Source organism: Hypanus sabinus, chromosome 12 (assembly GCF_030144855.1).
Source record: "Hypanus sabinus isolate sHypSab1 chromosome 12, sHypSab1.hap1, whole genome shotgun sequence".
NCBI lineage: Eukaryota > Metazoa > Chordata > Chondrichthyes > Myliobatiformes > Dasyatidae > Hypanus > Hypanus sabinus.
Genome location: NC_082717.1, coordinates 5,397,194 through 5,415,329, shown reverse-complemented (window position 1 = coordinate 5,415,329; position 18,136 = coordinate 5,397,194). Strand labels below are relative to the sequence as shown.

At 44.2% G+C, this 18,136-nt stretch overlaps 1 protein-coding gene across 1 annotated transcript in view; it reads right to left on the bottom strand.

Annotated features, from left to right (window-relative positions):
• Positions 1-4,021: 4,021 nt before the first annotated feature.
• Positions 4,022-18,136, bottom strand: part of LOC132402437 (uncharacterized) — a 36,489-nt gene continuing 22,374 nt past the window's right edge. Inside the window, exon 5 of the mRNA XM_059985288.1 lies at positions 4,022-5,189. Coding sequence (XP_059841271.1) covers positions 5,073-5,189 — 117 coding nt within the window. The 3' untranslated portion in view covers positions 4,022-5,072. The remainder of the gene's footprint in view (positions 5,190-18,136) is intronic.

Below are 18,136 nucleotides of genomic sequence, written 5' to 3'. Positions count from 1 at the left end.
GCTATTAATCTTCTATCAAGCTGCTCCTGGACCAAAGCCTTCCAATAGCTCTCCCAGCCACGTTCCTATCCAAATTTCTCTTCAATTCTCAAATTGAAGCCATACCACACTCTCACCACCCTCTGAGTGAAGAAGTTCCCCCTCATGTTCCCCTTTAACATTTCACCTTTCAGCCTTAACCCATGACCTCTAGTTCCAGTTTCACCCAACCTCAGTGGAAATCTCAATGCATATTGGGAGACCGCTTCACTGAGCATCTACGCTTTGTCTGCCAGAACAAGTGGGGTCTCCCTGTTGCCACCCATTTTAATTCCACATCCATTCCCATTCCAATATGTATTCCATGGCCTCCTCCTTTGTCGTTATAGGACCACTCTTGGGTTGGAGGAACAACGCCTTATATTCTGTATGGGAGGTCCACAACAGTGATTTCTCAAACTTTCAGTAATGTCTCCCCACGCCTCACCATATCTTATCCCCTTTTTCCTCTCTCACTTTATCTCCTTGCCCACCAAATGCCTCCCTCTGGCGCTCCTCCCCCATGCTTTTTTCTTTCTTCCATGGCCTTCTGTCTCTTTCACCAATCAAGTTCCCAGCTCTTTGTATCATCCCTCCCCCACCAAATTTTACCTATCAACTGGTGTTTCTCTCTCCCCTCCCCCCCCATCTTTCAAATCTACTCCTCAACGTTATTCCTCCAGTCCTGCCAAAGGGTTTTGGCCCAAAACGTCGACTGTTTCTCTCCCCGTGATGCTGCCTGGTGGAAGAGAAGTGTTTGTCATGTAGCACAACCACCACCAGAGGGCAGTATCAGTCCATCATCCCAATCATCAGGGTGCATTTCTGTCCTGTGATCATTTGTCCCCGGAGCTCATAGACCCAAAAATGCCTCACCGGTCATTGAGACGAGGAGCAGCAAGTAGAAATATCTCAGTGGTTAGTGCTGATGTTCCACTACATGCTCCTGCTTGATGTATTATTGTAGTTTTGACTTTTACACATCAGCACTCACAGTGTCAGTCTTCAGACTCTCTGAGCCTGATCACACTGACAGCAGAACAAATAGATTCACAGAGTAATACAGCGAATCGGTGAACATTCAGCCCATCTAGTCCATACTGACAAGGATGCCCCTATCTGCATGGATCCCACTGGCCTGAATTTGGCCGATAACCCTCCAAAACCCTCCAGTACCAGAGGGCATGGATTGAGAATAAGAGGTCAGTTATTTAAAACAGAGTTGAGGAAAAACTTCTTCTCCCAGAGAGTTGTGGAGGTGTGGAATGCACTGCCTCGGAAGACGGTGGAGGCCAATTCTCTGGATGCTTTCAAGAAGGAGCTAGATAGATATCTGATGGATAGGGGAATCAAGGGATATGGGGACAAGGCAGGGACTGGGTATTGATAGTGAATGATCAGCCATGATCTCAGACTGAGGTGCAGACTCGAGGGGCCGACTGGTCTACTTCTGCACCTATTGTCTATTGTCTATTGTCAAAACATTCCTCTCCATGTACTTGTGCAAATGTTATTTTGATGTTGTAATTATACAAATCTACAGTTTGCTGTTGGTGTTGGATTGGAGATACATCTCCATCAAAGGAGGTGAAAAGGCACTCCTCCCCTCCACTACCTACAGGTCACCCTTGGGTACGGTGTAGCACCTGCTTTGCCCTCTCCCCCATCAGGGTCATGTGAAGCCAAGGGAGCAGTGGTGTATATCACAAGTCCTGGTTCTGTGACATATCAGAATGGGACGGCCATGGATAGACATAGCCATATCCATTTTGCTGAAACCTGACACAGACTGGGAGAGCATTTCGCTGAACACCTACGCTCTGTCCACCAGAGAAAGCAGGATCTCCCAGTGGCCACACATTTTAATCCCACATCCAATTCCCATTCTGATATGTCTATCCAATGCCACCTCTACTGTCGAGATGAAGCCACACTCAGGTTGGAGGAGCAACACCTGATATTCCATCTGGGTATCCTCCAACCTGATGGCATGAACACTGATTTCTCTAACTTCCGTTAATGCCTCCTCACCATCTTACCCTATGCCTTATTTATCTATTTATGTAGTTATTTATTTATTTAATTAATATTTATTTATTTATTTATTTAATATTTATTCATTTATCTATCTATCTATCTATCTATTTATTTATTTATTTATTTATTTATATTTATTATTATTTTTCCCCTTTTTTCTTTTCTCTCTTTTTTCTATCTCTCTCTGTCCCTCTCACAATCAGTCCTTGCCTCACTCCATCTCCCTCTGGTGCTCCCCTCCCCATTTCTTTCTCCCTAGGCCTCCTGTCCCATGATTCTTTCCTTTCTCCAGCTGTGTATCCCTTTTGCCAATCAACTTTCGAGCTCTTAGCTTCATCCCACCCCCTCTTGTCTTCTCCTATCATTTCGGTTCTCCCCCTCCCCCTCCCACTTTCAAATCTCTTATTATCTCTTCTTTCAGTTAGTCCTGACGAAGGGTCTCGGCCTGAAACTTTGACTGTACTTCTTCCTGTAGATTCTGCCTGGCCTGCTGTGTTCCACCAGCATTTTGTGTGTGTTCCTTGAATTTGCAGCATCTGCAGATTTCATCGTGTTTGCGAGGAAGGCATAGGTGGTGATTGGGCTATGTTGGTAAGAGTTAGTAACAGTTTTGGGCCCCTTATCTTGGAAAGCATGTATTATCATTGGAGATCATCCAGAGGAGGTTTTGTGAGAATGATTCTGGCATTGAAGTGGCTGGCATATGAAGAGCATTTGGCAGCTTTGGGCCTGTACTCACTGGAATTTAGAAGAATATGTGGGGATCTCATTGATACCAACCGAATGCTGAAAGGACTAGATAGGGTGGACGTGGAGAGGATGTTTCCTATGATGCGGGTATCCAGCACTAGAGGGCACAGCTTCAAAATTGAGGGTTAACCTTTCAAAATAGAAGTACAGAAGAATTCTTTTAGCCAGAGAGTAGTGAATCTATGGAATGCTCTGCCACAGACCGTGGTGGAGGCCAAGACCGTGGGTATATTTAAAGCAAAAAAATGATAGATTCATGATTAGTTGGAACATCAAAGGATATGGTGAGAGGGCAGGTGTATGGGGTTGAATGGGATCTGGGATCAGCCATGATGAAATGGCGGAACGGACTCGATGGGCTGAATGGACTAATTCTGCTTTTATGTCTTGAGGTCTAAAATAGGTTAATATGGATCTGTTGGGGGCAGCGATGGCAGTCACAGTGTCCCGTCATGGAAGTCCATCCTGGGCCCAATCAGCAGCGAGAGTGTGGCAGAGGAGGCCATTCATCATAGCCGTCATGGTAGAGTCTGTTATCCCCATCACCCCGTCACCTCCCAATCGCAACAGCATCTCTCTATAGTGCATGTGTTGTTCCACTTTTTCTCTGCTGGCAATGATAATTTCCTCTTGCTTTTGACTGTATAGGCTCTACATTTTCCATTGCTGACCATTCCTTCAGGTAAAAGCTGGCTGTGAAACCTTGTATCGGTATGATCCCTTTACGTTTACTCCTGTATTCGACCCCGGTAGATCTCTGAACCATCAGGATGACTGCAGAAACACAAGAGTTCTAGTCACCACCACCTTTTCACAGACAATTGAACACAGATGAACACAGCACAGGGACAAGCCATGCTGTTCACCGTGATACCAAATTGAACTCTCATTCTGCTGAACTGCTTCTCTACCCTTTCCAAACCTCCACCTCTGTGGTAAACCATGTATACCTGTCTGGCCACGCCCCTCTGCTGACTGCTGCTGTAGCTCCCCCCACAGACCGCTGTATAAAGGAGGTTGGGGCACTGCTCCTCCCTCAGTCTTCGAGATGTCGTGCTCCCTTTTTGCTGTTAATAAAATAATTTTATTAAGTTACTTAGAAAGCAATATCAATAATTGAAAGTAAGCTGCACACAGCTTTTCTTGTCAAAATTAATAAATTGCAATTTTTACACAATACAAATTGAGGGAGTAAACTCTTTTTCTACAAGCAGGATACATGCCTCATTAGTAGGCAGCGTCGTTCCCAGGGGATTGTGCCTCTGGTGGATCGTGACCTCTCCAGGACGCAATCCTGGGCGCGAAGATTTGAAGAACCGGCTGTCGCCCATGCAGCGGGCTCCCCCGTCCACGTCACTGACGTAGTCCAAGGGAAGGGCAAGCGCCAATACAGCTTGGCACCAGTGTCGTAAATTTGTAAACAACATCAGACTGGCTTAGGTAACCGAGTTCCGGATTTCTTCCTCAAGGTTTACTCCCAAAACCTTTCCCATGGGTGGGTATGGCCGCAAGGCAGCGGAGATTTAAAATCAGAGTTTTCCTTGGCCCAGGCAGGTTGCTGTCCAAGGCTGGCGAGCCCCACCTGCCCGAACATTACAGCAGTAATTGAGCTGAAGCCTCACCCACTTTCTTATAGGATCGGCTGTCAACAAGGTTTCACGTTACAGGAAATTGCAATGTGTTCGGTCTTCAATGAATGCTAACTCCCCACACCCCTCCACCATCTCCCGTAACATGGGGGTTGTCTGTATTTAATTAACAAAATGATCTATAAAGTTAGCAAATGATATCTATTTTCCTGGGTTCCTTTAAGGTTGTCGTAGCCAGGTGGGTGGTGGGGAGGGGGAAGTGGTATAGTGGGGATATGCTCACACTCCCTATCAAATGCTCCTATCCAAAGAGTGGCCAGTATATGAAATGAACTGCCAGAGCAAGTGGGTGAGGCAGGTACATTAATGATATTTAAAACGGCCTTTATCCTTGCTGTTTGACTGTGAATTTGTGAGAGGGTTTAATCTCCTGCAGCTGCAGGGGAAAGTCCCTGGAAATGGGAAGAAATGGGTGAGGAGAGATGGACAGACCAGGAAGTTGTAGACCCTGTGGAAAGCAGAAAGGGGTGGGGAGGGGAGGACGTGGTGATTGTGGGATCACGTTGTAGTTGGTGGAATGAGAGAGGTGTGACATTCCGGAGTCCCATGTGCTGATTTTTACCAGAAAGAAGCACACACATATTTAATAACTGGCTGCTGCTGAAGAATTATTTTTAGTCACTGGACGCGTTTGACCACGGCATATTCGGTTGTTTCCTCGGTGACTTCAATTTTTGGAGCTGTCTTCTGCCAGTGGAACTGAATATCAGCATAAAACATCTCTGGTTGCTCTGACTGGAACAGAAGAACACAGTCGTTTACAGTACTGAAACAAACCACTTACCCCCTGGTTTATATCTGACCCATCCCACAGGACATTGCTACATTTGGCTACTAAAGACACAGTCTCTGTTGTAACCTCAGGGATCTTAGACACCAGAGATACTGACGATGCAATTAGTTTGAAGCAACACACACACAATCCTGGAGGAATTCAGTGGATCAGGCAGCATCTATGGATGGGAATAAACAGTCAATATTTTGGATCATGAACTCTTCATCAGGGCTGGGAAGGAAGAGAGCAGAAGCCAGAATAAAAAGAGTAGAAGGGAGGTGGAGGAACACAAGTTGGCAGGTGATATGTGAGTCCAGGTTAGAGGGGAGGGTGAGAGAGGTAGTGGTGGAGGTGCGGGGAGGGGTTAAAGGATGATGTGAGAAGCTGGGAAGTGATGGTGGAAGGGGCAAGGGACTGAAGAAGAAGAAGGAATCTGATAGGAAACGGCAGCAGACTATGAATAAAGGCTGGGGAACCAGAGGGAGAAGGAGTGGGTGATGGGCAGATTATTATGCAGGTTTATTTCCAATTTTCTTTGTTCCATTAGGTCTTAATAAACCAATCTTGAAGCAACAGGTTTTGGGCCTCATTCCTGAATTCCAAAGGAACTTTGGATTAAAGCATTGAAATCCAACAACTCCCTTCCATCTCATACGGTCATCTAGTTGTACAGCAGAGAAATACAGCCATGCTGACCTTTTCCCCATCGACTGAATTCCATTTGTTCCGTATCCCTCTCTGTCTTATCTATTTGAGCGCCTGTTTAAATGTCTCTAAAACTTACAGATTGTATCTGATTCCAAAACCATCTCAGGCAGAGATCTGCAGATATTAACCAGATTTCTAAGTGTACTAAATGTTCAGATCACATTCAAAACTCCTTCTCCTCATACTGAACCCATGCACTCTTGCTTTTGAAGCCATTAGCATGGGACGAGAAAGTTTCTGACATTTTACATCAATCAAAATCACAATAATCCTTCCAACACCAGTCTCGATGGTACATCACTGATCACCTTGCAACCTCCAATCAGTAAAGCATCTCCCACCACAACCCTCTGCCTCCCATCACCAAGCCAATGTTGGATCCAACTGGGAAGTTCGCTTTGCAGCCCATTTGACTTCACTTTCCAGACCAGCCTCTCATTCAGGACCATTCCAAATGCCTTGCTAATGTCCAGAGTAAATTGCAGGGTGTGTTGGAGAACAGAAAGACCTAAGGGTACAAGTACACAATTCCCAGAAGGTGGTGACTCAGGTAGATATGATGGTGAAGAAGGATTTGGTACACCTGCCTTATTGGTCAGGACATTGAGTGTTCGAGTTGGGCCCTTACAGTTGCTTGATATAATAGGGAAGGGCAAGATGAGGCCAAAGTTGGTGAGTCAATAGTTCAAAGTTCAAGGTAAATTTATTATCAAAGTACATTTATGTCACCACATACGACCATGAGATTCATTTTTGTGGGCATTCACAGAAAATACAAAGAAACACAACTGAGTCAATGAAAGACCTCACCCAACAGGATGGACAAACAACCAATGTGTAAATTAGAACATGAGGCGAAGAGTCCTCGAAAGTGAGTCCATAGCTTTTGAGAACAATTCAGTGATAGGGCAAGTGAAGTTATAAGGCCATAAGATATAGGAGAAGAAGTAGGCCATTAGACCCACCGTTAGGGTTGACGTGGAGAAGACGTTGCCTCTGGTGGGAGTATCCAGAACTAGAGGAGACAGAGACCTTTTAGAGCAGAGGTAAAGAGGAAATTTGTTTGACAGAGACCATAAGGCCATAAGATATAGGAGCAGAAATAGGGCATTCAGTCATTGAGTCTGCTCCGCCATTCAATCATGGGCTGATCTAATTCTTCCAGTCATCCTCACTCCCCTGACTTCACCCCATACCCTTTGATGCCCTGGCTAATCAAGAACCTGTCTATCTCTGCCTTAAATACACCCAATGACTTGGTCTCCACAGCCACTCGTGGCAGCAAATTACACAGATTAGCCACTCTCTGACTAAAGTAAATTCTCTATATCACATCCCTGCTCTTATATTCTATACCTGTCGAAATGAGTGCCAACATTGCATTCACCTTCTTCACAACTGACTCAACCTGGAGGTTAAGCTTTAGTGTGTCTTAGTAATATAAAAACATGGAAAACATACAGCACATTACAGGCCTTTTGGCCCACAAAGTTGAGCCAAACGTGTCCCTCCCTTAGAAATTACTAGGCTTAACCATAGCCCTCTATTTTTCTAAGCTCCATGTACCTATCCAAAAGTCTGTTAAAAGACCCTATCGTATCTGCCTCCACCACTGTTGCTGGCACCCCATTCCATGAACTCACTACTCTCTGTGTAAAAATCTTACCCTTGACATCTCCTCTGTACCTACTCCCCAGCACCTTAAACCTGTGCCCTCTTGTGGCAACCATTTCAGCCCTGGGAAAAAGCCTCTGACTATCCACAGAATCAATGCCTCTCATCATCTTAGTTCACCTCTCATCCTCCGTCGCTCCAAGGAAAAAAGGCCGAGTTCACTCAACCTGTTTTCATAAGGCATGCTTCCTAATCCAGCCAACATACTTGTAAATGTCCTCTGCACTCTTTCTATGTCTTCCACATCCTCATCCTTCCTGTACTGAGGCAACTAGAACTGAGCACAGTACTCCAAGTGGGGTCTGACCAGGGTCCTATATAGCTGCAACATTACCTCTCGGCTCCTAAATTCAATTCCACGATTGATGAAGGCCAATACACCGTATACCTTCTTAACCACAGAGTAAACTTGCACAGCTGCTTTGAGCATCCTATGGGCTTGGACCCCAAGATCCCTCTGATCCTCCACATTGCCAAGAGTCTTATCATTAATACTATATTCTGCCATCATATTTGACCTAGCAAAATGAACCACTTATCTGGGTTAAACTCCATCTGCCACTTCTCAGCACAATTTTGCTTCCTATCAATGTCCCGCTGTAACCTCTGACAGCCCTCCACATTATCCACAACACCTCCAACCTTTGTGTCATCAGCAAACTTATTAACCCATCCCTTCACTTCCTCATCCAGGTCATTTATAAAAATCACAAAGAGTAAGGGTCCCAGAACAGATCCCTGAGGCACACTACTGGTCAGCGACCTCCATGCAGAATATGACCTGTCTACAACCACCACTTGCCTTCTGTGGGCAAGCCAGTTCTGGATCCACAAAGCATTGTCCCCTTGGATCCCATGCCTCCTTACTTTCTCAGTAAGCCTTGCATGGGGTACCTTACAAAATGCTTTGCAGAAATCCATATACACTACATCTACTACTCTTTCTTCATCAATGTGTTTAGTCACATCTTCATTCTTAATCATAGTATACCTTTCTAAATGTTCATCCTGCCTCTCAGGATTTTCTCTATCAACTTACCAACCACTGAGGAAAGACTCACTGGTTTATAATTTCCTGGGCTATCTCTACTCCCCAGCATCCACAACCCTCCAATCTTCCAGAACCTCTCCTATCCCCACTGATGATGCAAAGATCATCATCAGAGGCTCAGCAATCTCCTCCCTTGCCTCCCACAGGAGACTGGGGTACATCTCATCTGGTCCCAGTGACTTACCCAACTTAATGCTCTCCAAAAGCTCCAGCACATCCTCTTTCTTAATATCTGCATACTAAAGCTTTTTAGTCTGCGGTAAGTCATCATGACAATCACCAAGATCCTTTTCCATAGTGAATACTGAAGTAAAGTATTCATTAAGTATCTCTGCTATCTCCTCTGGTTCCATACACACTTTCCCACTGTCATACTTGATAGGTCCTATTCTTTCATTTCTTATCCTCTTGCTCTTCATATACTTGTAGAATGCCTTGGGGTTTTCCTTTATTCTGCCTGCCAAGGCCTTCTCATGATCCCTTCTGGTTCTCCTAATTTCTTATTTAAGCTCCTTCCTGTTAGACTTATAATCTTCTAGATCTCTAACATTACGTAGCTCTCTGAACTTTTGTAACCTTTTCTTTTCTTCTTGACTTGATTTATTACAGTCTTTGTACACCACGGTTCTTCTACCCTACCAGAACTTCCCTGTCTCATTGGAATGTACCTCTGTAGAAATTCACACAAATATCCCCTGAACATTTGCCACATTTCTTCCGCACTTTTCTCTGATTATATCTGTTCCCATTTTAATCTTCCAATTCCCTGCCTGATAGCCTCATAATTCCCCTTACTCCAATTAAATGCTTCTCTAACTTGTCCGTTCCTATCTCTCTCCAATGCTGTTGTAAAGGAGATAGAATTATCTTGCACAAGGTCTCACATGTCCTTTTGCATCTCTGCATTTTGAATTCTCTCCTAATCTAAATTAATAGGCTACCCATTTATTTCTTCCATCAAAGTATATGACCATACACTTGGCATCATTATATTTCATTTGCCACTTCTTTGCTCATTCCCCTAAACTATCTAAGCTTCTTTGCAGGCTCTCTGTTTCCTCAGCACTACCCGCTCCTCCACCTATCTTTGTATCATCAGCAAATTTAGCCCCAAACCCCTTAATACCATAGTCCAAATCATTGACATACATTGTAAAAAGCAACACCGAACCCTGTGGAAGTTACTCTAGCACACAGCTAGAGTAGGGTCCTTTTATCCAACTCTGTTTTCTGCCAACTAGCCAATGCCCCACCCATGCTCATAACTTCCCTGTAATTCCATGGGCTCTTACCTTACTAAGCAGCCTCATGCACGACACCTTGTCAAAAGTCTTCTGAAAATCCAAGTATACTACATCTACTACATCTCCTTTGTTTACCCTGCTTGTAATTTCCTGAAAGAATTGTAGTAGGTCTGTCAGACAGTATTTTCCTTTCAGGAATCCATGCTGACTTTGGCCTATCTTGTCATGGGGTAAGTTTTTTTTTAACACAGAATGTGGTGAGTGCGTGGAATGGGCTGCTGGCAATGGTGGTGGAGGTGGATACAATAGTGTCTTTTAAGAGTCTTTTGGATATGTACACAGAGCTTAGAAAAATAGAGGGTTATGGGTAACCCCAGTAATTTCTAAGGTAAGGACGTGTTCAGCACAATTTCATAGGCCGAAGGGCATGATTGTGCTGTAGGTTCTTTTATACTTCTATATGCCTCCAAGTAGTCTGTAATCTCATCCCTAGCAATTGCTTCCGACAGCTTTCCAACCACTGATGTCAAGCTAACAGATAAATAGATTTCTTTCTGCCTTTATAGTTTCCCCACCCTTCTTAAATAGCGGAATAACATTTGCAATTTTCCAGTCATCAGGCACAGTGCCAGAATCTATGGATTCTTGAAAGATCATTGTTAATGCCTCCACAATCTCTCCAGCTACTTCCTTCAGAACCCTAGGGTGCATTCCATCAGGTCCAGGAGATTTGTCCACTCTCAGACCATTAAACTTCCTGAGCACCCTTTATCTCCATTAATTCAAGCTTGGAGTTTGAAAGCCCGTAAGATTGAAGATCAAATTCAACTACTGCAGAGAGAGAGGTCCAAAAGATTATTGAGGTTCCTCACCACCCATCCCACAATCTCTTTGACTTTCTACTGTCAGGAAGGAGGTACAGGAGCATCAGGACTGGGACTGTCAGTCTGGGTAACAGCTTCTTCCCTCAGGCTGTGAGACTAATGGATACCCTGTCACCACTGAGGTCTCATCACCAGGACAGTGAGCTGTTTATTGTTTATTTGTGCAGAACAGCACACTACATGTACTACATGTAGAGCAAACTACATGCATTCTGAATGATATTTTATTCATGTACTGATGGTAATATTTCAGTTTTATGTGCTGAATGATAAATGTGTTGTGGGTGACGGTGGTCCAGAGGAACATTATTTCATTTAGTTGTAACCACGTGCAGTCAGATGACAACAAACTTGAACTTGAATGGAGTTCTGTTGAACATTGTGTGTTGGTTCTGTTGGCTTTGAATATGTGGTGACACTTGCGGGCTGCCCCAGCACATCCTTGGGTGTGTTGGTTGTTAATGTATATTTAATGTGCATTGATAAATAAATCTGAATGACATTTGCTAAATATTTCCCTGCAAGGTTATACTTCATAATAGATTGGCTCAGAACAGTTCACACGTGGAGTTTTTTAAAAACTGACATACAGTATGGAATAGGCCCTTTTGACCCCTCAACCATGACACTCAGCAGCCCACCTATTGAACCCTCACCTAATCACAGGGTAATTTCCTAACTGATACATCTTTGACTGTGGGTACAGAAGGCGATGTTCTTTTTAGAAGAGAGAAGGATTTTGACAGGCAACATGTTCCTTTGAACATGACTCAAAATCCATAATATATAGACACATTACAAGGACTCTACAAATCATGTTCTCAAATTTTATTGCTTTCTTATTAATAATGTTATTTTCTTTCTTTCCTTCTCTTATTTTATTTCCACTGTTTGTTGTCTTTTGGACTTTGGTTGTTTGTCCATCTTGTTGTCTGTGGTTTGTCATCAATTCAACACAGTATTTTTTTGTGAATGGACACTTGAAAGTGAATTTCAGGGCTGTTATGGGGACAGATATGTACTTGGAAAATAAATTTACTTTGAATTTTGAAGGAAATTCTGGAATTAGAATCTCCTATTAAAAATAAGAGTAAACCATTTTATTTAAAGATGAACAACAGAGAAACAGGCCCTTTGGCCCATCGAGTCCATGCTGAAACCATTTAAGCTGCCTTCACCCATTGGCCTGCTCCACACAGGACCATAGCCTTTCATACCCCTACCATCCATTCACCCATCCAAACTTCTCTTAAATTTTGAAATTGAGTTCCAATGCTGGCAACTCATTCCACACTCTCACAATTCTAGTGAAGAAGTTTCCCCCTACATAGCCCTTAAACTTTTCACTTTTCACCTTTAACTTATGACGTCCAGTTGTAGTTCCACCCAACCCCAGTGGAAAAAGTCTGTTTGTATTTACCCCTTGCACTTGTCTGCACAAAATTCCGTTTGTCGGTTTTCAGCCTATCTTTCCAGCTGATGCAGATCCCTCTTGGTGTCAAATTTGCTGATCCAGTTTATCATCCAGATCATTGACACAGATGGTAAACAACAAAGGAACCAGCTCAGATCCCTGCTACACACCACATGTCACAGGCCTCCAGTCAGAGAGGCAACCATCTGCTACCACTCCCTGGCTTTGATCAGCAGCCAGTTTGGACATTGGAAGTTTGGATTGGAGGGGACTTTACTCAAGTCTGCAGCTCGAGGATAAAAGAGAATAGTGTAGAGTATAAGAGCTTTAACCAGCAATCATTTGGTGTTTGGGATTGATTAGTAAGAGCAATTTAAAGGAAGGCAGGGGAAGTACAGTGGCTGTCGTTGCAGCGGCTGCCGGTCTGAGTGGGCAGGGTCAGAGTGGGCAGGGTGAGAGTGGGCACCGGTCTAAGTGGGCAGGGTCTGAGTGGGCGCTGGTCTGAGTGGGCAGGTTCAGCATGGGAGCCTGTCTGAGTGGGTAGAGTCAGAGTGGGTAGGGTCAGAGTGGGAGCCTGCCTCAGTGGGTAGCGTCTGAGTGGGCAGGGTCAGAGTGGGAAGGACCAGAGTGGGTAGGGTCTGAGTGGGCAGGGTCAGAGTGGGCAGGGTCTGAGTGGGCAGGGTCAGAGTGGGTAGGTTCTGAGTGGGCAGGATCAGAGTGGGTAGGGTCTGAGTGGGCAGGGTCAGAGTGGGAGCTTGTCTGAATGGGCAGGGTCAGAGAGGGAGCATGTCTGAATGGGCAGGGTCAGAGTGGGAGCCTGTCTGAGTGGGCAGGGTCAGAGTGGGAAGGACCAGAGTGGGTAGGGTCTGAGTGGGCAGGGTCAGAGTGGGCAGGGTCTGAGTGGGCAGGGTCAGAGTGGGAGCTTGTCTGAGTGGGCAGGGTCAGAGTGGGAGCCTGTCTGAGTGGGCAGGGTCAGAGTGGGAAGGACCAGAGTGGGTAGGGTCTGAGTGGGCAGGGTCAGAGTGGGCAGGTTCTGAGTGGGCAGGGTCAGAGTGGGCAGGGTCTGAGTGGGCAGGGTCAGAGTGGGAGCTTGTCTGAGTAGGCAGGTTCAGAGTGGGAGCTTGTCTGAGTGGGCAGGGTCAGAGTGGGCAGGACCAGAATGGGTAGGGTCTGAGTGGGCAGGGTCAGCATGGGAGCCTGTCAGAGTGGGCAGGGCTAGCATGGGCAGGGTCAGAGTGGGCAGGGTCTGAGTGGGCAGGGTCTGAGTAGGCAGGGTCTGAGTGGGCAGGGTCTGAGTGGGCAGGGTCTGAGTAGGCAGGGTCTGAGTGGGCAAGGTCAGGGTGCTGTTCCTGAGGTGCCAGTGAAGAGAAAGCAAAGGAAAGAACAGATCACATTTTTTCATTGTCTTCTTTATATCTGCTCAGCTTGGACAGTAGAGATGTCAGGCAGGATAGTGAAATGCTCCTCTTGGTGGATGGGGGAAGACAGGGGAGGTCCAGTGTCCCTGGGGTCTACAATGGCGAGAAGAGCATCCAGATGCAGCTTCTAACAAATGGCATTAATGAGCTGGAGCTGAACTGGATGAAGTCCAGATCATTTGGAAGGCTGAGGGTGTGATAGTTAGAACATATAGAGAGGTAGTTACACTCAAGGTGCAGGACACAGGAAACTGGGTGACAGTCAGGCAGGGGAAGGGGTTAAGGAGCCATTGCACTGTATCTCTGTGGCCAACCCCTCAATAACAGGTATATCACTTTGGATTCTGTTGGGAGGGTTGACCTGAGAGAGGAAAAACACGATGTGTGAGTCTCTGCCTCTGTGACTCAGAAGGGAAGGGGGGAGAAGAGGCTTGCTGTGTTGAAGAGGATTTGTTAGTTAGGGGAACGCACAAGAGGTTCTGTGGGTGTGAATGAGATTCCTGAATAGTATGTTGCCTCCTGGTGCCAGGGCCCAGGATGTATTGGTCATCTTTCTTAAATGGGAGAGTGATCAGCCAGAAATCATGGTTCGTGTAGGTACCAAGTACACAGGTCGGATGAGTGATGAGGTTCTGCACAGGAAGTTCAGTCAGTTAGGGGAAACGTTAAAGGGCAGGACCGCCAAAGTTGAGATCTCAGGATTGCTACCCATGCCACGTGCTAGAGAGGCCAAAACTAACAAGATTATACATTTTAATACATGGCTAAGGAGTTGGTGTAGGAAGGAGAGCAAAAGATTTTGGATCATTGGGCTCTCTCCCAGGGAAGGGGAGACCTGTACAGAATGGACAGATTGCATCTGAACTGGAGGGGGACTCAAATCCTAGTGGGAAGGTTTGTTAATGCTGCACAATGGTCTTTAAACTAGATCTGCAAGGGGATGGGAACCGGAGTGCCAGAACAATTAGTGGAAAGGTTGTGGAGGCAGCTGTTGGTAAGACCTCAGACAATCCTAGGAATCAAAAGATTGATCATGGTGTGACTAGTTTCTTGAGCTGTGTATATTTCAAAGCAAGAAATATCATATGAAAGGAAGATCATAGTGCTGAAGATGAGGTAGCTGGTTCACAAACAGAGGCAATGCGTAGTGAGGCTGATAATAGGGCAAAATTGCAGTCAAAGGGATGAGTTGCAACGTAAAAGGCGGACAAAATCAAAAAGAGTGAACACAGGTTTGAAAGAGTTGTATTTTAATGTGCACTGTATCTGGAATAAGGTAGATGAACTTGTAGCACAGTTGCAGATTGGCAGCTATGATGTTGTAGGCATCACTGAATCATTGGTGAAATATTTTAGCTGGGAGTTATAACCCAAGTATTGAAATTGTATGAAAAGGATAGGCAGGAAGGCAAAGGGTGCAGCGTTGCTCTGTCAGTAAAATAGGGCAATGTTACAATAGTCATGGGGGACTTCAATATGCAGGTCAATTGGGAAAATCAGGTTGTTACTGGATTCCACGAAGGAGAATTTCTAAAGTGCCAATAAGATGGCATTTTAGATCAGCTCGTGGTTGAGCAAGTGATTAGAATATGATGAAATACACCCTGAAATTTGAAAAGGAAAAGCTAAAGTCAGATGTATGAGCATTACATTAGAATAAAGGGAATTACAAGAGATATGAGAGAAAGGTTGGCCAGAATTGATTGGAAAATAACACTGACAGGGATGACGGCAGAGCAGCAATGACTGGAATTTCTGGAAGCAATTCGGAAGGTACAGGATATATACATCCCAAAGAAGAAGAAGTACTCTAACAAAAAGATGACACAAGCATGGCTAACAAGAGAAGCCAAGGCCAGAATAAAAGCCAAAGAGAAGGTGTATAATAGAGCAAAAATTAGTGGGAAGTTAAGGGATTGGGAACTTTTAAATGTCATCATAAGGCAGCAAAAAATGTCATTATGAAGGTATAGATGGAATACGAAATTAAGCTAGCCAATAATATTAAAGAGGATACTAAAAATTTCTTCAGATACATAAAGTGTAAAAGAGAAGGAAGATCAAATACTGGATGCCTGGAAAACAATACTAGAAAGGTAGTAATGGGGGACAATGAAATGGCAGACATGACAAACTAAATATGTATTTTGCATCACAGTGGAAGACACGAGCATGGTGAAAGTTCCAAGTGTCAGGGGTCATGAAGTGTATGAAGTCACTACTCTTGGAGAGAAGGTTCTTGGGAAACTGAAAGGACTGAAGATGGATAAGTCACCTGGACCAGGTAGTGTACACCCAAGTTCCCTGAAAGCAGAGGCTGAAGAGATTGTGCAGGCACTTGTAATGATCTTTCAATAATCACTTGATTCTAGAATGGTTGTGGAAGACTGGAAAATTGCAAATGTCACTCCACTTTACAAGAAGTGGGGTAGATAGATGAAAAGAAACTATAGGCCAGTTAGTTTGACCTCATTGGTTGAGAAGATGTTGGAGTTGATTTTAAGAGTGAGGTTCCAGGGTATTTGGAGGCAGATGATAAAATAGGCCATAGTCAGCATGGTTTCCTCAAGGAAAAATCTTACATGACAAATCTGTTGTAATTAAATAACAGGCAGGATAGACAAAGCAGAATTGGTGGATATTGTGTATTTGGATCTTCAGAAGGCTCTTGACAAAGTACCGTACATGAGGTTGTTTAACAAGCTACAAGCCCATGGTATGACAGGAAAAATTCTAGCATAGATAAAGCAGTGGCTTATTAACAGGAGGCAAAGAGTGGTGAAAAAAAGGAGCCTTTATTCAATCAGTCCTGGTAAAGGGTCTCAGCCTGATACATCGACTGTACACTGTCTTCCTGCCTGTGACTTGGTGTTCTTCAGGGCTCTGAGATGAGACTAATTCTTTTTATTTTATATGTAATTGATTTGGAATATGGAATTGATGGCTTTGTTTCAAAGTTTGCATTGTTTACATTGTTTACATTTACATTTACATCATTTATTACTATATTGTAATTTGCCCATTACTGTGTCTATTCTCTTGTTTATTAATTATTGTACTGTCTTGCACTGTTTTGTGCACTTTATGAAGTCCCATGTAGGTCTGAAGTCTAATGTAGTTCTCTGTCGTTTCACATAGTCTAGTGTAGTTTTTCTTTATTTCATGTCGCACCATGGTCCTGGAGGAACGTTGTTTCGTTTTTACTGTGTGCTGTACCAGCAGTTATGGTTGAAATGACAATAAAAGCGACTTGACTTGACTTGAAGATAAGTGGAGAGGCAGGTAGTTTTGAGGAAGTAGAGAGGCTACAGAAGAACTTAGACAGATTAGGAGAATGGGAAATGAAATGGCAGATGGGAGACAGTGTTGGGAAGAGTATGGTCATGCATGTTGCTAGAAGAAATGAAAGAATTAATTATTTTCTAAACAGAAAGAAAATACAAAAAACTGAGGCGCAAAGGGAGCCAGAAGTCCTTCTGCAGGATTCTGAGAAGATTAATTTACAGGTGAGACTGTGATGAGGAAGACAAATGCGGTGTTAGCATTCATTTCAAGTGCAATATTGTGCGCTGTTTGGGCCCTATATATTAGAGAGGATGTGCTAAAACTGGAGAGGGTTCAAAGGAGCTTCACAAAAATGATTTCAGGATAGTATGGCTTGTCCTATGAAAGGCGTTTAATGGTTCTGGGCCTCTATTTACTGGAATGCAGAAGAATGAGAGGTGACCTCATTAAAACCTATCGAAGGTGAAAGGCTTTGACAGAGTGGATGTGGTAAGGATGTTTCCTAAAGTGCGAGAGTCTAACACCTGAGGTCAGAGCCTCAGAATAGAGGGGCGTCCTTTTAGAACACAAGTGAGGAGGAATTTCTTTTGCCAGAGTGGTCAATCTGTGGAACTCTGTGTCACAGGCAGCTGTGGAGGGCAGGCCTTTATGTATATTTAAGGTAGATGTTGATAGATTCTTGATTGGCCTGAGCACGAAGGGACATGGGGAGCAGGCAGGAGTTTGGAGTTTGGGGAAAATTAGATCCGTCTTAATAAAATGGAGGAGCAGACTCAATGGGCCAAATGACCTAATTCTACTCCTATATCTTAAGGTCCTATGGCTTCTTCCACAAAGTGAATATCTCATCACATTTATTACCTCATTTTGAATGCTGAGCAACTGAACCTTCTTGACCAACCTCCCAAGCACCACCTTGTCATGTGCCTTGCAAAAGGACAACAGCCACTGCAAAGCATTCACCCACCTTCTTGATAACTTCTTCAAAAAACTCTGCAAGTTTGGCTAGGTTGACCTACCATGCACAAAACCATACAGATAATTCCTAATCAGTTCATGTTTATCCAAATTACTTAAATGTCTGGTCCATTCGAAAACCTTCCAATCACCTTCCAAGTGATTTCTCACTCAGTTGCCTATTATTCCCTGGTTTGTTTTTAGAGCCTTTTCATTAAACAGGCAATTTGATGTAATCTTCAGGTCTCTAGTACCTCTCCTGTCACCAACAA